We start from the raw sequence: 27283 nt of genomic DNA, 5'->3' as shown, positions 1-27283 counted from the left end.
ATCCGTTTTAAAACACACATTGATTTGGAAACCTCTCCCTAACATACCTGTTTTAAAACACACCCTATAAGGATTTGGACCCTAACAGACCCGTCTTAAAAATCTTGAGGAAAAACCAATTAGAAGTCTCCCCCTAACAGACGCGCTTTAAAAACCTTGAGAAAAATAACGATAATATCTGTTAAGCGGTGGGTTTGGGAACGACAATATTTGTTAAGCGGTGGGTCTGGGAACAACAATATTTATTAAGCGGTAGGTCTCGGATGCTACATAAGCATTACATACACTCTAATAATTTATCATAATGAGATTATTAGGTCTTAGATTAGTATATTTTAAAGCTAATAATAAACCAAACAAAAACAATAATATCATTACTTAAAAATTAAACAATCCCTTGAAAAACCATATTTTATATGTAATAATCATAAAAACATGAATCTCAAGAGTGCTTAAAATGGAAGGCAACAATAATAATAATAATAATAAATAAATAATTAATTAAAGTAATTATTAAAATTTGACACATTTTCCAATATGGTAGGTTTTTTGGTCAAACAAATGTAGCTTCTTGACTAACATGTGAAAAGGGGACAGTTTTTTCCTTATAAACTGCTAATCATAATTCCACATTTTGGGATTGCCTTTAAATAAATTATTACATAATTGAAATTTATTTATTTTTTTTCTATTTTATCTAGAAAGTTTCGAGTCGTTTACGTGCATACTCCGTCTAATTTCATGAAATATAATATTTTTACAAGATATACTCATAAAATTTTAATATTACAGGTAGTCACGGATGCGTTTTTCTAATTTTTATTTTGTTCGTTGATTTAGTTTCGATAATTATAATATGACGGTGAAAGGGAAAATCAATTTTTTATTTTTGTTACAGGGTTTAACGTACTTTTTATAATTAATATTGCAGGGGGTACTTGAACGAACTGAAATTACGTCCGAATGAGAGCGACACCAACAATGCACACTTTCCTTTTCCGTGGTTCAACCATAGAAATTTCATAGTTAAACGTGTTTTACTTTGAATAAATTTACTTTGAACAAATATATGAATGAGGACAAAATATGTCGGAAGAGATCGAACGATGACGATATTACCTGAACGATATTAATAATTTATTTAAGAAGTAGCATGAACGATGACGATACGATATAATATATCATGAATAAATAAGAATAATAGGCCAAAAATTGATGAAAGCATGATATGTTTAAAGTAATATTTTTAATTTATCTAGTAGACTCTTATTATTATTATTATCATTATTGTCACGCTTGAGGAAAATAAAATTTAATGGTCAATTAACATGACATGTCAATATTTATATAACGTTACTAATTAAGCTGGTTGGATTATCGGGTCATACGAACACTCGTAACAAATTTAATATGACCCGATAATCCAACCAGCTTGATTTTTTTTTTAAAAAAAAAAAAATTGGGCGGAGTTTAGAAAGCCAAAAATTTTGGTCAGTTTTCTCGTTGACATTTTTTTTAGTTGGATGAATCCCACGGATCCGAAAATCAGGTTACAACTTAATCCAGACGTTTCCGTTAAAATTTACGCCCTTTAAACTTTATACGTCAACTATTATTTCAAGAATAAAATTAAGATTTTAAGATTTATTTAAAAATCATTTTCTTTCGAGGTTAGTCAGCTTAATAGACCTTTATATAATATAAATTAGAATATAATAACATGAATATAATGGGTTATTATAAACTTTTTCTTTTATTTTTTCCGAAAGTCAAATTTTAACCCGACAACATTTTTTTGAGCTAAGAATATAAAAATAAAATTTTGTTAGCATTCTACGTCATCTATACTTTAAAAATATAGTTAATTCGATCATCTTATACTTGTCTAGTATAGTGTTTATATTATGGTGGGTCGATGTTTACTGATAGAAGCAATGACCTAAACTTTAACTCGTGTTTAATAAATTTTTAACTATTAGGTTTAAAAAAATTGAGTATCTACACAATATTTATAGTTTACGCTCTATTATACAATTTTTTTAAAACAAGACAGGTAAATATATTAAACATAAAATTTAAATTTTAAAAATTTATTAAACGTTTCAAAGTTTAAGATGTTTAATCATCAATCTTAGGCATAGTAATCCTTATCCATTTTGCTTTATTTAGACCGATATCTATTAAGCATAATATTTTTTTATTGAGTTTAATTGGAGGTCGGAAGATTTAAATATCTAATTGTTTTGTGAGATTCTACATCGATTGTAGAAGAGAATAATTCATTTTTTCTATAAAGGTGTGGAAACCTCTCTCTAGCAGACGTGTAATAGGGAATAATGATAGTATCTAGATGCGTACTGGTTCGGTCCACTACGTAACTCTGAAAGACGCGTTTTAAAATCGTGGGGTTGACGACTGTGATGTCCTACATTGGTTGGGAAGAAGAACAAATCACCATTTATAAGGGGGTGGAAACCTTCCCCTAGCAGACGCGTTTTAAAGCCTTGAAGGGAAGTCCAAAGAGGACAATATCTGGTAGCGGTGGATCTGGGCCATTACAAATGGGTATCAGAGCCAGACACTAGAAGCCTTCTTGCTGTTCCCCGAAGGGGGTAGACACGAGATGGTGTGCCAGTAAGGACGCTGGGTCCTAAAGGGGGTGAATTTGGGGGCGGTCCCACATCGATTGGAGGAAGGAAATAGTACTAGCAAGGATGCTGGCCGGTCCCGAAGGGGGGTGTATTGTGATGTCCCACGTTAGTTGAGGAGGAGAACAAACCACCATTTATAAAGGTGTGGAAACCAGGAAAAGTCCAAAGAACACAATATCTGCTAGCGGTGGATCTGGGCGGTACAACGACCTTACATAACGGGTATAATAAAATTGTGTTGGGTATTAAAATGTTAAATTTTGATCATAGAGGCGCGTGCCAAAGTGGATTGTCAGTGACAGAGCCACGCTAGGAATCCCTCATTAACCGGCCAAGGGACCCCTAATCTCCGTACCGTACACGCGTTTTTCAAACACACACCGCTCTTTCCTAACCTCCCTGTGACAGTTTCCAAATATCTTCCCCTAACCTTATCACATTCCGCCACGTGTCCTCTCTTACCACACAGTCGGTTCCTCTTGCCCTTCACGCTTCAATCCCCCATTTATTCTTTTAATAAAATAAAAAATCCATTTAATTTAATATTCTTTTTTACATTATTCTAATTCCTAATAAAAAGTCCACTCTCTCATCCCCAACTTGTAATTTTCATTTAATTAAAATATTTCCACTTTTAATTTTATTACTATTTAAATCCATTTTTTTAAGCTTTTAAACCAAATTAACTTCCAATAATTGCATAGATTAACGTAAATATATTATATATACATAAAATATTATTGCTTTAACCTATTTAAAAATTTAAATTAAATTATAATAAAAAATTGAAGTTAAATTAAATAAATAAATTTCAATTTTAAATTTTGTATATATATATATAGGAGAGAATATATTATGCATAAGACCAAAGTAAAATTACCAAAAATATATTATAATAAAGAATAAAATAAACTTTTAGTGACCATATATATATATATATATATATATATATATATATATATATATATATATGAAGACTAATACCTAATTTATTCTTTTTGTACTAAGCAAGAGAAAAATGAATAATATATTTATTTTGTTAATGATGATATTAATAATAATAATAATAATAAATAGATTTCTATATTTAAGCTTTTTTAATAAATATTCTTTCCATAAAAGCACAATAGAAAACCTAACAATTATGGACAATTTACCATCTAAACTAATGTTTTGCTTTTGAAATTTATGTTCAATTTTTATATGGTCAACCACTTAAATTAGTTTTAATGTTAAATTATAAGAGCGGGGTTTAATGGGTTCTTAAAAATTTGATTTTGTCGAGAACTTGATTTGAAATTCTGGGTTATCATTGAATCCTCAGCGACATGATCGTGTTACCCATTCTGTCTTGATATGCTTCTAACCGTGAAAAATATCACAATAGACTCGTATAGTGGTCATTTTAGCATATTTCTTAAGAAAATTCTCGAGCGGTTGCATAACACAAGATTTCTCCAAGCTAGTGCACATTGTTGGTATTTGTAGTAGCTATCCATCGTATAACCCTTCATTTAATCGGATGTTACAGTGATCTATCAGCTATTAAACTATACGATTAAAATCCATCTCCCATTATACATGTTATAATGGTTAAAGGACCTGTTCGATACAATTTTGAAAGTTTGAAGGGCTAAACTTGTAATTTGACCTAGTTTAAACTATATACTGAGCGTACCTAGCTGTTGGATGACGACAACAAATCATAACTCCGAGAATTACACACCTAAGTTGGATCGGGATGACCATACTAAAGGGTAAGAGGTAAGATATTGAAACGAGTAGAGAAAGATAATGATATATTAGCCATCCAAATTGTGAATAGTGTAAAGGGTAAGGAAGGAGAGTGATAGTGAAATAGTTGATAAGGGTCATTTTCGTCATTGCAATTTGACCCTTCAAAACAAGCTTAAAGCCAATTTGCTAATGAACCCTTTAATTGTGGGCTTTTTGTCTTTCTATTTATTAATTATCTTTTTGTCTTCCAATGAGAATCTTTTTTCTTTCCTTTTTTATTAGTCTACTAATTATTATTATTATTATTAAAAAAAATAGATGAGAAAGTTAAAGATAAAGTTGAAATTATTGTTCGTTTTGGCTCGTTACTGTGATATTCCACATTGGTTCGGGAGAAGAACGAAATATCCTTTATAAGGGTGTGGAAACATTTCTCTGGTAGACACATTTTAAAACCTTGAGGGGAAGCCCGAGTGGGAAAACCCAAAGAGAACAATATCTGCTAACGGTGGGTTTGGGTCGTTACAGTTACATATAGTCGTCAGCCTCACAGTTTTAAAACGAGTCTATTAGAAAGAGTTTTCACAACCTTATAAGGAATGCTTCGTGCCCCCTCCAACCGATGTAGGATCTCACATATATATTTTATAACAGCCCAAACCCACCACTAACAGATATTGTCCACTTTGTTCTGTTACGTATGGCCGTCAGACTCATGATTTTAAAACGTGTCTATTAGGGAGAGATTTCCACAACACTTTGTAAGGAATGCTTCGTTCTCCTTTCCAACCGATGTGAGATCTCACATACACACACACATACATATATATATATAAAGATACTACGTGCAACCTTTTGTGTTGTCATAACCTAACTTTCTTCTTCTTTTTATTTCTTTTTTTTTTCCTCCTTTTTAATTGGGATGATGACCGAGCAAAAATCAAATTGAGAGTATGAGTGAAGTCACCCCCTCTTTGTTCGTATAAACCATTAAAATATAGTCAACAGATTCTTCGTAATCAGTTCACCAATATCTTCATAAATGAACCGAAAAAATGTTTTGTTCTTACCTTTTTTTTTAAAACCGATCATGATACTTTTGAACTATGTTCTTTATGAACGAGATTGGGATGTCCTTTTTGAACCGACTTCCTTACGTCGTGTATAAATAAGGGTACCCTTTAATCACCAAAGAGAAAAAGGAAAAAGAGAGTGAGGTTAAAGTTGGAAGATTTTTTATTTATTTTATTATTATTATTATTATTTTTGGAGGAAAGCCATTTTGATGGAAGCATATATATTATTTGAATAGCAACTTTCCTTTAATAATTTGGACATTGTCTTTATAGCTACCTTTATTAATATTTCTATATTTTTAGTGAAATTACCATTATACCCTTGCTTATTCTCTCACCTTCTCTCTCTCTTTCTACTTTATTTGAGTTAGAAAGAGAAAAAGAGGAACATTTTTTGGAGGGTAAAATTGAGAAGAATATTATTGAGAGATGTGGTTGAAATTGGCTTTAGAATATAGTCAATAGCCCATTTGTGGCCATCCAATAAAATTCTTGGTTTTATTTCAATGGCAACAAATTTTCCTTTCTTTTTTTTTTTTTTTTTTTTTTTTTTTTTTTACTTTTTAAATCATATTTATTTATTTATTTTTATAATTTTACTCTAATAAGTATATGTTTCAATTAGAAAATAAAAGAACCGAGCTTTATGTCTATTTCAGCTTAAATTGACCATTCCAAAAACGTACAAATATATTCTCCATTCAAGCATGCATACAACTTCGCTAAAGTTCACGTTTGATTCCTCAAAAGAAAACTCCAATAAGAAAGTGTTTGGTTTATGAACGAGATGTTTATGGAATTTGGAACATAAAAGTCGAGTCGAGTCGAGTCTAAATTTGTTAAGTATATGGATTTCTCGAATCTGTAAACGAAACAAAACCTATCAGCCTGAGTTGGAAATGAGAAAGCTCTCTCCTGAAATAACTAAACCCTAGACATTAAAGACATTTTTTAACGACTATCCAGAGCTCTCAGAATTTAGGGTTTTCACTGTTTTTACGTTAACTACAGATATTCAAGTTTACAAACTTCGAACTTCTCGAACTTTTGGATTATAGCGTCAAAATTCGTGAGACGGAAGACGGGTCATCGTTCTTGAAATGGGGTTGGCTAAATAATGGTCCTAACTCTTTGTAGAAAGAGGAGAAGGCAAATCCAAACAAAACCTATCCACCCGAGTTGGATACGAAAAACCTATCATCCTAAATAACTAAACGCTAGACATTAAAAACATTACTTAACGACTATCCAGAGCTCCCAGAATTTAGAGTTTTCACTGTTTTTACAACAGAATTTCAAGTGTACAAACTTCGAACCTCTCGAACTTTTTGGATCATAGTGTCAAGATTCGTTAGACGGGAGATGGGCCATTGTTTTCGAAATGGGGTTGGCTAAATAATGGTCCTAACTCTTTGTAGAAAGAGGAGAAGGTAAATCCAAACAAAACCTATCAACCCAAGTTGGATACAAAAAACCTCTCATCCTAAATCACTAAACCCTAGACATTAACCCTAGACATTAGAAACATTCTGTAACGACCATCCAGAGCTCCCAACAAATAAGGGTTTTCATTGTTTTCGAATGGGGTTGGCTAAATAATGGTCCTAACTCTTTGTAGAAAGAGGAGAAGGTAAATCCAAACAAAACCTATCAACCCGAGTTGGATACGAAAAACCTCTCATCCTAAATCACTAAACCCTAGACATTAGAAACATTCTGTAACGACCATCCAGAGCTCCCAACAAATAAGGGTTTTCATTGTTTTCGAAATGGGGTTGGCTAAATAATGGTCCTAACTCTTTGTAGAAAGATGAGAAGGCAAATCGAACCTCTCATTCTAAAATACTAAACCCTAGACATTAAAAACATTCTGTAACGACCATCTTGAGCTTCCATTAGGGTTTTCATTGTTTTTACGTTAACTATATAGAAACTCAAGTTTACAAACTTCGAACTTCTCGAACTTTTGGATCATAGTGTCAAAATTCGTGAGACGAGAGACGGGAGATGAGCCATCGTTTTCGAAATGGAGTTGGCCCGAATAATGGTCCTAACTCTTTGTAAAAAGAGGTGAAGGCAAATCCAAGCAAATTGTACGTTGTCCTACAATCACAATCTTTCTTTTAGGTTATTGGACCATGGGAGCATCCACTATTGAGTACGTTTGCACTTGGAACCATCCATTTCATAATATGTTCCTTTGCCCTTTAATTTCTTCTCACTCTAAACCTAAACACTCTCTAAAAAACACAACAAAGCAAATTATTCCCACTAAAGAATCCAGCTTCTCCACCTCCTTTTGTCCACAATTTCCCTCTTTTGCTCCCCTAATAATGGAGATTCTTTGCTTTGATTGTTTGAAGATAATATGACACCCAAATCCAAAACCGACCCCGTAACTATCTCTCGCTCACACACAGAGTGTCGATATCATTTGTCGATAGAAGGAAAACTGTCCTGCTGAAACGAGCCACGAAAAACACGATATCAGTGAATTTGGTTTGAATTAGAATGAAAAAGTATGTGTAACAGCTCAAGCTCACCACTAGCAGATATTGTCGTCTTTGTACTTTCTATTTTGGGCTTTCCCTCAAGATTTTAAAACGTGTCTGGTAGAGAGAGGTTTCCACACTCTTAGAAAGAAGGCTCCGTTCTCCTTCCCAACCGATGTGGATCTCACAATTAATGACGCTAATTGTGAGATCTCATGGGGCCACTTACTGAGTATTCTTCGAAACACTCATGCCGTGTGCTACATCATTTTTCAGGTAAAGGCAAGGCACACTTGTACGGAGGACAGCGACATCACGAGCAGAGACTGTGACACGTAGATTCATATTTAAATTTCTAGGTTATTAGAATAGGTTGTTATGTTTTTCATTGTTTTAAATTATTTTGTATTGCTTTTATTTTCTCTTTTAGTAATTTGTATTTAAACACGTACGACCATAACTGTGTTTTCCAGAGAATAAATTCTTTTAAGCGTTTTTCGAAGTTTACGCTATAATGATGTTCATGTAAGAGTTATATTTCTGCATTATAGATGAGCATGAGACATTAGTAGCGACTCTAAGTACGTGGAAATCTAGAGTTGTTACAGTTGCTCAATTGTGAGATCCCACATTGGTTGGGGAAGAGAACGAACATTCTTTATAAGGGTGTGGAAACCTCTCTCTAGTAAACGCGTTTTAAAAACATTGAGGGGAAGTCCGAAAAGGAAAGCCCAAAAAAGATAATATCTACTAGCGATGAGCTTAAGCTGTTACAGTATGAAACTTGTTAAACTAGTCTCAAATCAACAGTGCTTACGTTCGTATTGTCAACATCTCTCATCAGTATTCATTACCGAACACTTTTGCAACATGAAATCAAAAAGATAATCGATGTTTGCCGAGAATATCGTCATGTCGAACCGTCTAGGGTTAGCAATGTTAGCTTTGTTGGGTACTTTGGATGAGATGGAGAGGTTGAAGTGTAGAGGAATAATATGGAAGGTACATAAGTTCCACTAACAAAGGTTGGCCTTTCGGCTCTTTTGGTTTTTGCCTTTCTTTTTCACAAAAAGTCCTCTTGCGTGGCCACACAAAGTGAACCATGCACCAAGCTTTTCAATGGCCATCATCAATGGAGATTTTTATTTATTTATTTATTTATTTATTTTTGTTATTTAGTGTCTCAACATTTTTTGTAATTGCACTTTATTCTTTCTCCTAACCCATTTTGAATGTTCTTCAATTATTTGCCATGAATTTGGTTTTTAATTCTATTAGGTTGTTGTTTTGAAAGACGGATATCTAATTCTTGGAACATGTTTGTTGGACGGTTTTTAAGAATTGATTGTGAAAGCGACCCAATGAACAACGGATTAAAGCACCTCTAGTGACATGATCACATTGCTCACTTCTAGCTTCTAAGAGTGAAGATTATCCACACAGATCAACACGAGTCCTTTCTCGCTTCTAGAAGTGAAGATTATCCCCACTGATCAACACGAGTCTTTTCAGAATGCTTTCTCCTCACTCACATATATACTAAAATTACTCAAAGCAAAGCACGTTTAACCGTAAAGTTTTTATGATTGAGCCACTGAAGAGAAACGTGTATCTTATTGGTATAGGTGGTGACTTTCAATTATTTTAAGCTTTTATTAGTCATTCTATCCTCGGAACCGCTCTGGGTTCATTCATGTTTTTTACTCAAGTGCTGCACTTAGAACCCGAGTAATTTAATTTGTTAAGATATACGTATTTTAAAACTAATATTGAAATTTTGTAATAAGCACCGGCATGGGAATATTGACACAAAAGCATGTGAAGAAGTTTGTTCTTCATTTTGCATTGATTTCAAACACACCCAACACACTCCACCACTTTGAGTTGGCAATCTTCAATTATTAACACACTTTTTTTCTTTATTTTTAAATATAATAACTAAATGCTTCGCTCAATAATATGCCTACCCTTTTAATAAATAAATGCATCTTTGACTAAAAAAAAAAAAAAAAAAAATGTCTCGAGCCCGCTGCTAGCAGATATTGTCTTCTTTGGGCTTTCCCGAGCTTCCACTCAAGGTTTTTAAAATACGTTTTCTAGGGAAAGATTTCCACACCTTATAAAGAGTGTTTTGTTCTCCTCTTCCAACAATGTGAGATTCTTATCATCTATCTCTCTTCGAAGCCCAACGTCCTCGCTGGAACTCGTTACTTTCTTCTATCAATGTGGGTCCCCCACCCAATCTACCCCCTTCGGGACATTACAAATTTAAACCTTAAACTTTCATAAGTATATAACTTTACATCTCTTGTCAGATTCTATTTGAAAAACGTTAATTTATAGATATGTGAATAAACCGAACCCACATTCGAACAAGAGCAATCTTGAAGATAGGATGATTAAGAAAAAATTTAAAAGAATTGAAAATCCCTAACCTATACCAACAATGTGCACTTTCCTTTTCGGTGACTCAATCATAAGAACTACATGGTTAAGTACGTTCTGCTTTGAGCAATTCTACATTGGGTGATAACAAAACATGTTGGAAGAACTCGTATTGGTTTGTAGAGATAAAACTCTCACTTTTAGAAACAAGAAGTAGCGTAACTATGTCGTAGGAAATGTCACGAGAATGTCGGGAATATCAGGTGCCAAATCCTTATCCGTTCATCATTTATATATATATATATATAAAGAAATTGGGGCAATATTGACTAGGATGGTAGAGAGGATCATCATAATGATTATCAAAGACATGTGATAAGATTTCCCACTTCACCACTTCCAGCTTGGAAGCTTTCAATGGGATGTGCAAAAGTCAATACTACCCTTTCAAACATAAATTCACAATTTATTTTATTTTATTTTATTTAATACAACAATTAATTAATTAATTACTCGTCATTTACAATATTCCACCGCATTATCATTTATTTTTTTTATATTTATTTAATTAGTTAAAATTGTCGGTGCTATAATTGAATATATAATTGACTGATGAAATAATTATTAATAATAAAAATTATAAATTCTTTTTAAACATAATTCTTTTATGATTTATCTAATTTATTTTTATCTTTACAATATTAAAAAGTAAGATAATTAAAAATAAGTTTTTACATATTTGCCCTTTTTTAAATATATACTAATAATAATAATTTATAAGTTTTTTTTTTTTTTTTTCAAATGGTCAAAAGTATTAATAAAACAAAATATAAAATCTTTACGAAATAAAGTATTAGAATTTAAAAAAACACGTGAAAACGAATCACGTTCCCTTTGTAACATAAACCCAGATCTATTTGATCTTCCACCTAACAGAAGCGAAAAAAGAAAACACGAGATGAAATTAGGTGCAAAAATTAGGTCGATTTTATTCATTAATAATTCGTATTTAAATATGAAGACACATCACGTATACTCGGGTAAAGGTCTAATTGAGGAAAACAACGAATTGAGAGATGATGCAATATAGGAAGTGAATAAAGCGTCTACGGCAAAGCCATGAGATTCATTTGGGCAAAAAAAACAAACATATGGTGACCTAATCAATACCTTAAATTCATTACTTTAATGATATAACAATTTGAATAAGGCAAAAAAAAGGAGAGGAACATAAACAAATGCGACAATGTGCAAAGAAATTGATACCAAAAGGGTTGAAGATCGTCATGTTTGGAAGTCATTGGTGGAATTCAAGTTCAATTTTGATTTGCTTTTGATAAATGGTTAAGTGGGTTAACAAAATTGACTGATCCGTTATTCATCTAACAACTCAAACCTATCATTAACAGATATTGTTCGTCTGGGCCTGTTTCGTATCACCATCAATCTCACGATTTTAAAACGCGTATGTTAGGAAGAGGTTTTACACTCTTATAAAAAAATGTTCCGTTTCCCTCTCCAACCAGTGCGGGATCTTACAATCTGAATTTACCTTTCTTGGGAGCAACGTCCTTGTTGGCACCACGTCCAGTGATCCTGTCAGATCCCACATTGGTTGGGGCATAGAAACCTTTCCCTAGTAGACACGTTTTAACAACCTTGAGGGGAAGCCCGAAAGGGAAAGCCCAAAGAAGAAATATTTGCTAGCAGTGGGCCTGGGTTGTTACAAATGATATTAGAGTCAAAACACCGGGTGATGTGACAGTGAGGAGGTTGTTCCCTGAAGGAGGTAGATATGAGGTGGCATGCCAGTAAGGACGTTGGACCCCGAAGGGAGGTGGAATTGGTAGGGGTCCCACATCGATTGGAGAAAGGAACGAGTGCTAAGAAAGACGCTGGGCCTTGAAGGGGGTGGATTGTTGAACACCCTTTACACGGGTGTGGAAATATTTCCCTAGTAGACGGGTTTTAAAAACCTTGAGGAGAAGCCCGAAACGGAAAGCCTAAAAAAGACAATATCTACTAGCGGTGGGTCGGAGCAGATCCAGATGAAAAGGAGCCATTCTTATAAGTTAATAACCTCATTTTTGCAATGGAGTAAAGTACCCACTTTCTCAACCTCAGACAATTTTTCTTTTCTTTTCTTTTTTAATTTGAAATTTACTTCCATTGAGAGTTGCTTTTGTTGAAATTTGAGTGTTATTTTGTCTTATGACTTAGCTCCTTTTGACCTTTGACTTTTGTTTTATGTTTTATGTTTTTATTTTTTTTGGATAGCATTAAAAAATGTGCAAAAAAAAATCAATTTATAGTGAAGTTTGCTCGTAAAAACTTTCATACGTATATCTTTGCTCTCGTCTCATACGACCCAATCCCGATATCCAAATTTCCTTTGATCAATAGGTCATCGAACATATCATATAGAACTAATATAGAAAAAAAAAAAGTAAAAAGAAAAGGGAACACCTTTATAAATGATACGAGCGTTTTGATATTAACGTAGACTATTATTAATTTAGAGTTCTATTTGTGATCGACTTCTTATCTTGCTCGAACATTATTTTATAATTTTAATTATTATAACTAACCAAAAATAAAAAATAAAAAAAATTAATTGTAATTCCTCTCATACTTGCACAAGAAAATAGAACAATGATTTATTAATTACCATATGAAAAAATTGATAAATAATTAAGAAACATGGCGTCAACAGAAACCAAAATCAAATTGATTTCTTTCTTCTATTTTTTAAATGATTTTTTTAAAATCATTAAAATAAAATATGTTAGTTAAATAATAATATTATATTAATTAAAATGGATAAAAGAAAAAAAAGAAAAAAATGGTTTAACACGTGTGAGAGATTTGTTCTTATCTTTTAGAACATTTACCTTTCCTTTTAGTAGCTTAAGATTCCCGGGAACGAAAACTTTGTATGGTATTAATTGTAAACCATTCGAGCTTCTCACTTTTTTTTCAAATTTGTATCTATTTAGTTCTCGAACTTTGAGGAGTCTAATAAGTTCTTAGGCGACTTTTTGTGTTCTAATAGCTCACTGTAAAAATATTTTTCAGACAGATTCTTGATATCGTGTCAAGTAGGTTGGTAGTTTCGAAAAATGTTGAACGAGTCCCTGGTAAAATTAAAAGTTTAGGGTCCGAACAAATAATTTTTGAATGGGAATCTAATTGAATTTGAGTGGGATTTTGACTTATATAATGTCATTATTCAAGATTCCTTGCTACATGTTTTGTAGGGTGGAAAAGCTCATTAGGGTTTAGTAGTGGGAAGGGCATCCAAAGAGGGTGGAGGGTCCCATTTGAGGTGGGAGATTCTATTTATGCCTATCAATCACACTATGACCTTCATATATACATAATTTGAAATTGAAATGAGGCCTTCTTACATAATGGGTGTGCCCATTCCCTTTCAAAAATCAATGCTTTGTGGCTTACAATGGTTCTCTTCCCAATAAGTAAGATGAAAGGTTACTTTTAGAAACTCGTTCTCTAGCTTCTTCAGGTTCTGTAGTGAAAATGGGTCGATGATTTATATTTTGAAAGATAATCGGAGGAGAAACAGCCACTTAATCATTTGTTCTCTCGTCTTTATCGATCTTCCTTTGACTTTGCTTATATAGCCTCTATTCTCGGTTCTTCTAAGTTTCCTTACCATTTCAGTTTTGCTAGAAGTTTGTTGAAATCTCTTCGTTTTTTCTTCTTGTTAACTTTACCCTCATCTTAGGTCCCTTTAGGACTTGTTTCTATACTTCCTTTTATCTCCCAAATGGTTTTCTGTGATACCAGAGTAAAAGATGAGAATATGAATGAAGTGAGACCACGTCCATATGAGAACGATCCTGAGGATATGATGGCTAAGAAATGCCTAAAACTATACCAACAAAGTACATCTTTTTCGAGTGTCTCAATCGTAGAAACTTCATAGGTAAGTATACTTTGCTTTTGACAATTCTATGTTGGGTGACCTCCTAGAATTTTTCGTACGATGCATGTGAGAGAGGACGAAACATGCTAGAAGAACTCGTGTTAGTCTATAGAGACAGTCTTCACTCTTAGAAGTGAGCAAGTAATGTGATTATCACAAGGGATGCAAGAGAATGCTAGCGTCATCAAGTGTCAAGAGTCATTACATTTTCACTCCATCAACCCCACTTTACTCGCATCACTTCCATTTACGAAAATCTCTCAAATAGTCAAATATTTCACATGGTATGTCTATCACGAGAGAACGAACACTATTGACATTACTTAAAGATTGTGTTCTATCACGAGAACACGAACACTATTGACATTACTTAAAGATTGTGTTCTATCACGAGAACACGAACACTATTGACAACAGTATCCTGAGTAGCGTATGCAAGAGCATTTAAGAGAACTTGGTGCTAATGTGTTGAATGAAAAATTTCTCATCTTTAACTCATTCTCTTGTGGCTAGATATTTGATGTCCATATGCTTGCTTCAACTATCACTCTTATTATTCATGCTAACTTGGGCCTTGTGTACTAACCTTAAGAGTCAAGCCATCTGAATGAGGCTGAAATAAGACACAAGAACGTGAGCTGTGAGGAACAATAGAGCAATAAAAAACGCGACCAAAACAAACTGGAATAGCCATGAGGAATGAATGAGCGACAAAGCTATAAGCCATGAAGATCAAACAGCAGCACAACAATGAGCCGAAAGAAATAGAAGTTTTATAAGAACAATACTATTTGGTTATAGAGATAGTGTATCTAAAAACTCAAATCTTATTTTGTCTATTTTTCTTTCAAATTTTACTCTAAACGGTAGAAGTTGTTATTTATGTGTCGTGTCAAATTAAATGTTGGATTTTTTATTTTATTTAGTTCACTATTTATAAATCTTACCGGTAATAGCACAAGCCCATTGCTAGCAGATATTGATATTGTTTTATTTGGACTTTTCTTTCTGGGCTTCCCCTCAAGGTTTTAAAGCGTGTCTGCTAGTGAGAGGTTTCCACACCTTTATAAGGCCGATGTGGGATCTCACAATCCACCCCCCTCCCTCCTGAGTTTTATAAGAAAAACTTTGTTCCTCTCTCCAATCGATGTGGAATCTCACAATCCTCCCCCTTGGGAGCCACCATCCTTGCTAGTACACCATCCGGTGTCTGGCTCTAATACCATTTGTAATAGCTCAAGCCCACCACTAGCAGATATTGTTCTTTTTGGGCTTTCCCTTTCGAGTTTCCCCTCAAGGTTTTTAAAACGTGTCTGCTAGTGAAAGGTTTTCACACATTTATAAGGCCGAAGTGGGATCTTACAATCCACCCCTATTGGGTTTAAAATGTGTATGTTACGGAGAGGTTTCCACACCTTTATAATGAATACTTTGTTCCCCTCTCCAACCGAAGTGGGACTTCACAATCCACCCTCCTGGGGGCCAGCATTCTCACTAGCACACCATCCGGTGTCTGGCTCTGATACCATTTGTAATAGTCCAAGCCCACGGCTAGCAGATATTGTCCTCTTTGGGCTTTCCCATTCGGGCTTCCCCTCAAGGTTTTTAAAACATGTTGACTAAGGAGAGGTTTTCCACACCCCTATAAGAAATATTTCGTTCCCCTTTCCAACCATTATCTCACAGTAACTTTGTTTCGTTTATTCGAATTTCAAGATTAAATCTAAAATAATGTTTATATTTTAAAAAAAACTTCTGAAAATTTCAAGCTAAGGTAAGAAATCTTAAAAAAAAAAAAAAAAAAAAAAAAAAAAAATAGTACTTTCATAGATAAGATATCAAACTAAGAAACTAACCTAAAAACTTGTAGAAATCAGCATGCGACCACGCAGTAGAGGGAGAGAAAGGCAGGGGAATCGAGGTAGGCTTCCAAGGGCTAGGACAAACCCAACAGTCGAGGCTCCATCCCAGGATCAACCTGCTAGCCTGAATCCAAAACCAGCAGTTGGGGCTCCATCTTAGGAGCAGCCTGCCAAAATGAACCCAGACATCTCGAGGATGACGATTATAGAAGCTTTGCAATTTCTAGTGCATGTAGCTATTGTTGGGCTGGTAGCCTAGTTAACCCAAGATACAGGGGCACAACTTAGGAGGGGAGGTCTGAGATACTTTAAGGGGTGTGACCTCAAACTGTTCGAAGGTTTATCTCGAGACTCGGTAGTAGTTTAATTATGGTTGTTTACGACATAGAAAAAATTCCGCCGTAAAGGATCATCAAGTAGGATGTGCAACCTTTATGTTACGTGAGGATGAACGACTTTGGTGGCAGTTTTGCTCGAGGTCTATTAATGTCTATAACGGGTCAATCACTTGGACATAGTTTAAGAAAACATTTCTCAAGAATAAACACCGATGGCGTAGTTTATGAGACAGTTAAAGTTTCTGCAACTCCGACAGGAGAACAGGATTGTCAATGAGTACGAGAGAGTTTGTCTCAATTTAGCATAGAACTAGTAGATACAGTGGCAAAGAAAGTCAAACGATTTGTTATGGGCTTGAAAGCTGACATTCGAGGGTTTGTAGTAGCACATATGCCTAAGAGCAATGTCATTTTCCTTTAGTTGGCAAAGTTGATCAATGATAGAGCACAAGAAGATTTGAGGGAGTTTGTGAATGGAGGTGATCCTTAGAGAGCGATATGTCAAGTTTAACACTAAGCTTGAGCTAGGGACAACCTATCTTTAGGGATCTATACAAGTGGTCTCAATAGAACTCAAAGAGTTGAAACTGCATATTCAAAAACTCTTACATAAGGGCTTCATACGCCCAAGTGTTCTATTTGTAAAGAAGAATGATGAGTCTATATGCCTGTGCATAGACTACCAGAAACAAAATTCAGTGACTATAGAAAACAAACTCTTTGTTGCAAATTGATGACTTGTTTAATGAGGAAGTTATGTTCTCTAAGATCAACCTTCGGTTAGAAGGGAGCGCAACATTCCTTAAACAAATTTTTAAATCTGGGCATTACGAGTTTAGAGTAACATTTTTTGGACAGACTAATGCTTTAGTCTTTATGGGTTTGATGAATAAAGTGCTCAAAGAGTTCTAAAAATGTTTACAATTGTGTTCATCGATGATATTTTAGTTTACTCAGAGGAACATGAGGAGTATCTTAAGAGGGTTGTTGACAACTCTAAGAGCCAATAAGTTGTATGTTAAGTTCTTCAAATGTGAGTCCTGGCCACATTTGAAATGAGATAAGATCACAAAAAAGATATATATCTGGAAGTGAGATAAGATCACAAAAGAATTGAAATGAAAAAAGATAAATTCAAAATATGTGAACAAGATTCGAGGGTTGAAATTTAGGGTGTGGTTGAGGATTTCAGGGGTAAATATGGAAAAAAATATAGGCAAAGCCACTCCTAATTTCATAGTGGCTAAATTTCAGATTTTCTCTTGACCATTTTTTTAGAATGGAATTTGTATTGCTATCTACACCATATTTGATGGACTAATCTGGGCCAACTCAAATCTTGCATGAGCTTGATGATCCAAACTTTGATCCAATGGGCTTGACCTAAGCCCAAATAATATCTTGGGCATACTAGCATGGGTCATGATCAAAACTCGACCTGTACTCTGAGGGCCGAAATGAGAGGGTAAAATGAGGGATGAGGGAGTGATGGGAGGGACATTAGATTGGTGAGCTATGAAGCTTGGACGCTGGAGTCTGTTAGCTGTGAGGAACAATGAGCAACACGTATGACCAAGACAAACTACAATAGCCATGAGGAATGAAAAAGCGACGAAGTTTCTTAAGAGGGAGATGATGAGATGTCTAATGAAGGGAAGAAAGAAGTGGGCATTATTCCACCTACTCCATTCATTTTGTTGCCTGAGAAAGAATCGATGAACTTACTATTTCATCGATTTAAATCTAAAACTTGAAAAAGTATATCGAATTACACCCACAGTTAAGTTTATGTTGCAATCACCATGAGTAAGATATTCCACACGTGTCCAAGCCACGTGTTATTTCTCAATAAAGAAACAAACCGAGATGGTCAATGTTTCGGGAATAACCGAACCAACCCAGTTGATTCAGTTTGTTCCAACTCAACCATTTTTTTAGAACCCTTAATTTCACCCTCTTTGAGATAGCAACCATTCTCCTTTGCATTCTTGTGAAATATTGAACTACAGAACTAGGAGATTTTCAGTGTTGTAGAATGACTGAACTGGACTAATTTACATGGTTAATATCTGGTGTTCATTAAATTTTTTATGACAAATTCTAAATAGAAAAACCACTCGGCCTTATCAGGGTGAATTCTGTCCATACATGAGTTATTACTGTGCATGCATGTTGAGAAGATCTTGGAGATAATGTTCAGTTCAGAGCCTTCCACCATGAGTTAAAGAGAATTCTGATCCAAATCGTATGAAAGAAGAATATAATCAGCCCAGATTTCTCAAATGAGTTCAGAAATTCAGCCCAATATCTCACTTCATTCGCAACGTTTCTACTTCCATTCTTCTAAGTTGGATTGCATAGTAAGAAAGCTAATAAGAATAATGTACATTGATGAATATTTTGAAAGAACTTGGGACGTAAAATTAGACACTTATGCATTCACAATAAGTTTATAAAAGATAACCATATAACCTCCAAAAAAAAATGCTTCGACACGGGGGAGCTGAAAAATGTGGACCAAAATTTTTAACATAATAAAATAAATGCATGATGGCAAACGCACCTCTTGGTTTTCCCTCATGTTGTAATCCCTATACTCCTGCAGATGCTGAAAAAGGGAGGAAAATAAATGGAAGGCATTACCATCAAAAGCTCTCGTAAGAAAGCGCAAAAAGAGGGATTAAGATCCTCTTCTTCAGGCTTTGGTGCAAATGCAGTCTAGTACTCGAAAAACAAACAATAAGTTCATTTTGAACAACTTTAGGATTAGCAAACCATCCATTTTCCCCCTGAAAATCTAAATAAAAGTTGTGCCTGAGCACTATGAAAATCAAGAAACAAAAATGGGGTGTTTTCGAAATAAGAAAATTAAACAGGTTCTGTTTCTAAATAGGTAAGGCATTGTCAGTAATGACACCCAAAATAAGTTAATAGCTAGAGACAAGGAATTATATAGTATGCACCTTTGGGAGCTGGTGGTTCATCTTGAGGCTTCATGGCTGGGAAGAGAAGAACCTCCTGTTTTCACAAAAAGAACAGCATGAGAAAAAAAGATTTCACGAGTATGCATCACCAGAAGAAACCAGGGGTGAAACACAAACCTTGATGTTCTGCGAATCCGTTAACAACATAGCTAGCCGGTCAATGCCCATTCCCCAGCCACCAGTAGGAGGCAATCCATAATCAAGAGACGTACAAAATGTTTCATCCAAAGCCATTGCTTCATCATCACCCGACTGTCGATCCTGTTAAAGAAATCAAGTAATATAAAACCCAACAAATCATCAATCCATTCCACAAATCATCATTTATGTTTTAGGGTTTTAACTCTACTGTATTTGTGTATTTACTACAGGATACCTTGAGTTGTTCAGCAAACCGCTGGCGTTGTACAACAGGATCATTCAATTCAGTGTACGCATTACATACCTGAATAGCCATTAAATGTTAACAGCAGAAGCACAAAGGCATGCACACATACAGACACATGTCTGATCAAGTAAGAACAGAAAACTAATTATTGTTGAGTTTTGGTAGCTTACTTCATGTTTGTTGATGAACAATTCAAAGCGTTCAGTTAGACTAGGTCTTGCTCTATGCCACTTTGCCAAAGGACTCATAATCTCGGGATGATTGATGATGAAAGCAGGATTCACGCACGTTTCTTCTAGGAAATGTCCCACAAGCTGCCAAAAAATTTACTTTAATACTGTTGTAAAAGATGTATTAGTGTAAATTTTCCAGAAGTAAGATTCTCTTCTTGTATATTTCCTGTTCCTCAAGTCATATGATATCTTATCTAAACAAGATTAGTTTTTAAAGATAAGATAATATGATTAAGAGAATTACTTTATCCAGCAAGCGAGCAGTTGTTTCAGGTGGAGGACATTTGATTTCGAACTTCAGGCATGCCTCTCTAAGATATTTATTAGCTTCATCACTGGCCAAATTCTTGGGTATATTAAGATTTGCCATTTTTTCTAATTCCTCTATCATGTCAATCCTCCTGCAGTACATTAAACATATTCAAGATAATCCCAAATAAGATTCTGGTCAGCACAGTTCAATTCATACATGGGCTAAACAAAATTATTGCAAACAGACCTGAAAGGGGGAGTGAAGTCAATCTCAATCGGATCATTGTCAAGCCCATTTGAATGATATTTTACTTTATAGCCACCTGTAAGCTCCTTCACCATTCCTATTTCAGTCGCAACCGTGTCAGAGTAGAGATACAAGTTGATAAAGATGGAAACTGGGAAAGGCGATGATGGAGAATTCAAAGGAGTTAACATGCAACATCCGTAGTTTTAACACTTCTTATGATACACCAACTTTCATTGAGAAGAAATGAAAAGATACAATTAAAAGAAACTCACAGCAGAGTCAAACTACAAAAAGGGGCTCAAGTCCGAAGTTTTAGCATTACCACTTAGCATTTTCTCAGTGAGTTCCATCAAATCATAGTAGTCTGCAAATGCCATGTAGAACTCGCAGGTGGTGAACTCGGGATTATGAGTCAAATCGATACCCTCATTTCTAAATTGTTTCCCTATCTCATATACACGGTCCAATCCACCAACAACTAACTGCTTAAGATAAAGTTCAGGTGCAATGCGCATAAACAATTTCATGTTGAGATCATTGTGGAAGGTCACAAATGGACGGGCAGCTGCTCCTCCAGCAATCATGTTCATCATTGGTGTCTCAACCTAAGGGTTAAGACATTAAGAAAAAGATAGAGAAATAAATTACAGGTGCATTCCATCCAAAATCATAAATTGCAATGATCAATAGTATACATACCTCCAAGAAGTCAAGATCGTCAAGAAACTTCCTAACATATTGGATTACTTTAGCTCTGGTTTTGAATATTTGCCTCACTTCCAAATTTAACATCAAATCCAGATATCGTTGACGATAACGAGTTTCCTGGAATAAGGAAATTGAGCATATTATACCATAATATTTCCAAGAGTAAGTCTTGGAATGATAATCAGAGATGAAAATTCAACAAACCAAGGAACACAGATAGAGTCAAACAGCTATTGGTCTTAGTTCAGGAGATAATACATGAATCAGGAAGATCAAGATGTTCTTTGACTAATACAAGTTGAACACAAACAATGCATTTTAATGGAACCTCTTGAAGTAAGGGTATTTTGTTATTAACATATAAACTTGATTAACGATGTACAAAGAATATAGAAAAAAAGACACCATGTGCTAGACACACATCGCAAACAACCTAAAGCTCAAATTCCGCTTGTAGTTTACTCTATTTCTTAGAATGAAGTTTTCTATCTTTACTTCAACTGATATGCCAATATTTTTCTTTTGTCCATAGATACAGCAATTACTAGTGGGCATAATAACTAACCTAGCATGTGCATACTTTCTAGCAACCAATTGGTGAGGTTTTTTGTAGCCCTTTAGACAAGAAAGTGAAACAGATAATCCGGTGAGTATACAAAAGAAAGTGAGAGGCACAAAAGGAATAGATACCTGATCCTTTAAAATATAGGTTTCAGGATTCCTGGTACAACCTGGGGCCCATGCGTCATTTTTCTGCAGAAATATGAGAACATAATGAGGGCTCATCTAAACAACCTTGATAGAGAAACTAGTTTTATTTACCTTCAAATTTGCATTCTCAGAACCAGAAGCCGCCTTCTGCTTTGGCATCATATGCAGACAGTGAGATAGGACAATGAATGATTTTGGAAAAATACTGAGTTCTCCCCTTTTTGTTTTTCCTGCAAAAATGGAACATGTTGATAAATGTCATGTAACAGAAACACAAAAGAGCTCAAGGAAGAAAATGCAAAGTCATGGGTTTTTCAGCGGCATTGAATTATAAAAGGCTTGCTATTAGGATTTCTCGCAGGGGATGTGACGGACAACAGTTTTAACATGCACACCCACTACAACTGAAACAATGTTAGATAAAAGCCTACAATTTTCCTTTATTTAGGTTATTCACGTTTTCCTTAAAATTAGTTAGTTGATTCTTGTTTTTAGTCAATCTGAATTGACGCACACACGTACAATGGGATTGCATATATTTAGCTGGCCATGTTTACAGGAAAGTGGCGCAGGTTTAGTTGGCCACTTGGGCCATTTTTAGCGTAGATTTGTTATTTAAATATGCCTCTAATGAGAAACCAATCACCGGTCTTCAGTAGAATCTCAATACGTCTTCTCTCTCTTGTGTTTTTCTGTTATTTTCTTCTTCAAACATTTTTCTTCGGCTGTTTTCCTCCGTTTCCTCCGTCAAGGATTTCCTCCGATTTGCTCAGTCAAAAGACATCAAACAAAACTGAATAAAAACTCAATGTTGCAAATTCCTCTCTCTTTCCTTAACTATGCAAGGAATATATCAAGCCATGATAACACACAGAAGGGACCAGAAAGGGAAAAAGACAATTGTGGAACAAACACCACAGACTAGACTTCTGAAAAATAAAGAGAAAATACTAGTAAAGGGAAAGAGCCTAGGCAATTCTTGCAGCCCAACCTGGAAACCCAGTGACACCAACAATATCCCCACGCTTCACACTGGCATGTAACCTTGCAAATTCAGCTTCATCGAGCTCTGAGACACTGCATCATTAAAATGGAAATGTTATAGCCTTTGCATAGAATTGAAAAACAAAATAGGAACCAAGTCTCAATGGAATAAAACACAAAATAAGACATGACAACAGCTTTGATGCATATGCACTTCAAGACACATAAATGATAGGGTATAATAGGTGGTTTTGCCAGGATCTACGTAATTCCAAATTCTCCAACAAAATTCTTATATGAGCCTTAAATCATTAATGCAAAAGCACGAGGTTATTACCATCTATGATTCTTATGGAGATTGATGGAAAATGAAAACAGAAGTGAGATAAATGAAGCAAAATTGTGCAGGTAAGAACTGACAGCATAAAAAAAATAACGTATACGTGAAAGTGGAAAAATGGAAATTCTCTCAGAGAAAGAAAAGTGAGACATGAAAAGACGCGTAGCTTATATGATGAAACAGTTTGTTTTTAAGAAAAAATAAAAGTTACTATGAAGTTCAATAAGAAAAAAGGATCAGAAATTAAAAAGGAACGTTGAAAATTTTCTTTAACATAAATAAAAATGTAGCCATTAATTGGAGTTCAAGTACAGTGGCCAAAGTACCATAAAGTATAATATTCACAATTAGAACTAAAATAGTGCAGACAGATACAGAATAGTTCCATACCGTGCATCAGCCATAACTTGGATTTTAGCTCCAGAACCATGAAGATCATAAAATAACAACTTCGAGGAGGAGGATCGTTTGCTCATTATCCTCCCTTGAATGGGACAAAAAAAGAAAAAAAAGATCAAAAAAAGATAATTGGAAATCAACAAAAAAAGAATCATGAAAATGGTTTTTGGTTCAAGTACCAGCAAGAGATTCCGAGACTTCTTCAAGGTGATCACCATTGTTTAAAATTCCATATTTCTCAATATACTCGAGGAGAGACATCGAAACCTGAAACTTGTGAGGATATGGATTTTTACCATCTGCCTTCTGAGATGCAAGATATTTCAGCCTATTTTCAAAATATTGCTGCGAAAAACAAGACAATTGAGGCAGAAAAATCAGTTTCACAACCGTTCTTAAAGGTCTTAAACAGAACTTGTCAAAATAAAAAGCATTATAGTTGTACCGTGGGATCCATTTCTTCATCATCAACTGCTACAGATTTCTTACTCTGGGATGCTTCCTGGTACATCATAAGTACATTTCAGTCACAAATAACTTTCGGTCATGGCAGTTAAAAATATAGCAAGATATCTAACCATCTCACAACTCATTTCTTTTCAGATAAACATTGTCGTTAAACAGATTGCCAACTGGAAATATCATATTTGGTTATCTCAATCGACATGGATTTCTATTTCCTGTGAATAATTATTTCACCATGCTCTGTTCTTAATTAATGCATTAAACACACGCTCAAATCTTTAGGTGGACATCTAGTACCTGTTTGGCTTTCTCCTTGAGTTCCTCCTTACGCCTCCTTTCCTCTTCCTTCTGCTTCAGCTTTAATTCCTTCTTGCGTGCACTGAAAACATTTCAAAGTTCAACCCCAAGACTCCAGAAGTCATCATTCCGACGAAAAACTATCCAACTAGTAATAGATTTTCAAACGAAAATAGAAAAACAATCAAATTGAACCCCAGAAAAACTCTACTTATTAAGACTAAACTTAGCCTTAAATAAGTTTACATCCATTTCCACACAAAAGCTTAAAACATAACAATGTAAAAAATTCACCGAATGCTTACTTCTTGCTAATAGTTTCTTCAGAACCTGGAGCAGAATCGGCTACTGCATCCACAGTTGCAGAAGCAGAACCCAACCCTTCAGTTGAACCCGCCATTCGACCTAAAGTGAAAGAGTAAACGTCAATTACAATTTTCAAACAATCAAAATCTCTAAAATGTATATGCCGTTACTACATGAATCTTTTTTGTTTTTAGTTCAACAACGTTGGAGATGGAAGATTCAAACCTCTGACCTTTTGTGGTACACGTCAATTAGCGTTGAGTTATACTCACTTTCGAAATTACTATTGAATCATATTGACGTTGGTAGTTTAAACCTCCACTTTCATCTAGTGTTACGTACATTATTGAATTTTAAATATATATATATATATATATATATCTAAGAAGACAAAAAAATAAAAATAAAATTTTTATTTCACAATTCATAAGGCTCCAAACTATAAGACTTCAAACTTTTGATTTTGAATCTAAAAAATCCTTCCTCTCGAGTGAATCTCTTGAATTTTGTCTATACTACACTCATGTTGGCCTATCTATAACTTTTAAATGAATTACATGAAATACAAAGCATATAAACCATTCTCATTTTTATAAATTCAATGTATCATTGGTAAAGGTTATTAAACTGATTAATTTGGAGAGAATTTCAGTTTTCAAACAACTCATTGTCTTCTCCCATTTATAATCCACAAACATCCAATACAAATACGGTTCAATTTTCAATTCATGGTCGCAGAAACAGTGGAAACTTTCAGCAGAGACGAGACGAACAATAATGCAACAATTAAAAGAAAATGGCGGTACAGCCAACACAAACTGAGTCGCAATTTGCCAGCCGTTTCTTTTGTTATTATTATTGTATTTGCGTTGCATTTCAGCTGTTGTTATTCAGACGAACAAAAAAATCAAACAACGTATTCAATATACAAATCCTAATTTGTTTTTAAATGAGAAGAAAGCCACAGATGGAGATTGGTAGAACAATAGCAACACCGAGAGAGTAGAAAACCAGTGCAATACCGTTGGACGGAGGCCGCGGCGGCACGAGCGGAAGAAAGAAGACGGCGGCGGTAGCGCTGGACGGGAGAGATGAGGCGGGCACACTCAGCTGCTGAAACGGAGAACACGACGGCGCGAAGAAGAAAAAAAAGGTGGCGTTGCGCACGTGAGAGGGAAAGGAAAATGAAAGATCGTTAGGTTTTCCTCTTTATTTTATTTATTTCAATTTTATTTTGTTTTGTTTTGTCTAAAAAAATATATCTTTAATTTTAAAAAAAATATACTTTTAAATTTTAAAAGGTTCAAAAAAAAAAATAGTAATGAAACCGATAATATTTTATTGGCTAAATTAATAAAAATATACCGTTTAACTTTAAAAAAAAAAAAAATCTTTAAAAAATAGTTTTTAAACTTTCAAAAGAGGTTAAAAAATATTTTACCACTAGGGTTCACCGTTAATATTTTATTTTAAAAATATTTAAAAAGTATAGTTGAGTTTGAAAAGTTTCATTAATAATACTAATATTTTTACCGTAAATACCATGTTTCTTTACTCAGATTTTTCGAAAAAAATTTGAAAAAAGTTAAGTACAAGAATATTTAGTAAGTGAACTCGGATTGAAAAATGCATATACATGCAAACATGACTATCATGGCCTAAAACCTCGTTTTGGATTGCAATTCCTTTTTTATATCTGAGATGTGTATCACTTTCATACAACATCGTTAGTACACATCATTTTCATACACACTGACCCTGTATGTATCACGTTCATGCATTTAGGACCCTTTAACGAGCATAAAATCAAAGAAAAAGCATATAGATGTTTCATGATTATAATGATCACACACATGCATGAAGTCCAACATCTCGAAAACATTAGTTCTTAAACATTATGCAACACAAAAAATTCATGTATAAAACATTCTCATCAACAATCATATCATAGCTTATCGTTTCAGGAAAGCACATAATTTAACATGTATCAATCAATCATCTAAACTAACCTTAAAGCATTCAAACAATAAAATTACTTACCCTATATTTTCCCATCTCTTCTTCTCTCCCTCTAATCTTCTCGCTCGCAACTTCTTTTAGCATTCAAAATCAAAATGAAATAAAATCCAAAATTAAAATATATAAATAAAATAATTCACGTTTAAAAGAATAAGTTTGACTTTGAAGACACTGAGGAATATATATATATATATATATATATATATATATTTTTTTTTTTTTTTTTTTTTAATTTTACTTTTGAATTTTTGTTTTGAAGAATATGGATATTATCTTTTTTTTTAAAAAAGAAAAAGACAAAGGGAAAAGGAAAGGAAATACAATGTTTATGCTAAGCAAAAATGGGTTGAGTAAAGGTGCGTTTGGCATCTAGTTCCCAGCATCTTTTTTCAAAAGTATTTTATTCAATTCTTTTCATTAAAGTTATTTTAATTTATATATTTTATGTACGTGTTCGGGT

At 34.2% G+C, this 27283-nt stretch overlaps 1 protein-coding gene across 9 annotated transcripts; it reads right to left on the bottom strand.

The window, feature by feature from the left end:
* Positions 1 to 14139: 14139 nt before the first annotated feature.
* On the bottom strand, positions 14140 to 26945 carry LOC111798837 (lysine--tRNA ligase, cytoplasmic). 9 transcript variants are annotated; one of them, XR_015421668.1, is made up of 21 exons: positions 26845 to 26860; positions 25800 to 25917; positions 24804 to 24903; positions 24499 to 24580; positions 24182 to 24238; positions 23916 to 24081; positions 23728 to 23821; positions 23005 to 23090; positions 22125 to 22243; positions 21993 to 22055; positions 21294 to 21419; positions 20917 to 21199; positions 20592 to 20688; positions 20337 to 20493; positions 20030 to 20173; positions 19848 to 19916; positions 19589 to 19732; positions 19451 to 19505; positions 19051 to 19095; positions 16144 to 16316; positions 14140 to 14900 (listed from the first exon to the last, which is right to left on the bottom strand). XR_015421668.1 is itself a non-coding variant. In XM_087125496.1 (20 exons), the coding sequence occupies exons 1-19, from the start codon at positions 26857 to 26859 to the stop codon at positions 19079 to 19081; spliced, it is 1992 nt and encodes a 663-aa protein (XP_086981622.1). In that variant the 5' UTR covers position 26860; the 3' UTR covers positions 14140 to 14900; positions 19051 to 19078. The 9 variants fall into 9 exon arrangements, 8 of the variants coding, with proteins under 8 accessions (XP_086981622.1, XP_086981625.1, XP_086981626.1 ...); XM_087125496.1 differs by lacking the exon at positions 16144 to 16316; XM_087125499.1 differs by lacking the exons at positions 14140 to 14900; positions 16144 to 16316 and adding an exon at positions 18445 to 18830.
* Between the last annotated feature and the right edge of the window lie 338 nt (positions 26946 to 27283).

Source organism: Cucurbita pepo, chromosome 7, assembly GCF_057944985.1.
Source record: "Cucurbita pepo subsp. pepo isolate OVF chromosome 7, ASM5794498v1, whole genome shotgun sequence".
NCBI lineage: Eukaryota > Viridiplantae > Streptophyta > Magnoliopsida > Cucurbitales > Cucurbitaceae > Cucurbita > Cucurbita pepo.
The sequence above is the reverse complement of the archived record's forward strand: the minus strand, read 5'-3'. Positions and strand labels throughout refer to the sequence as shown.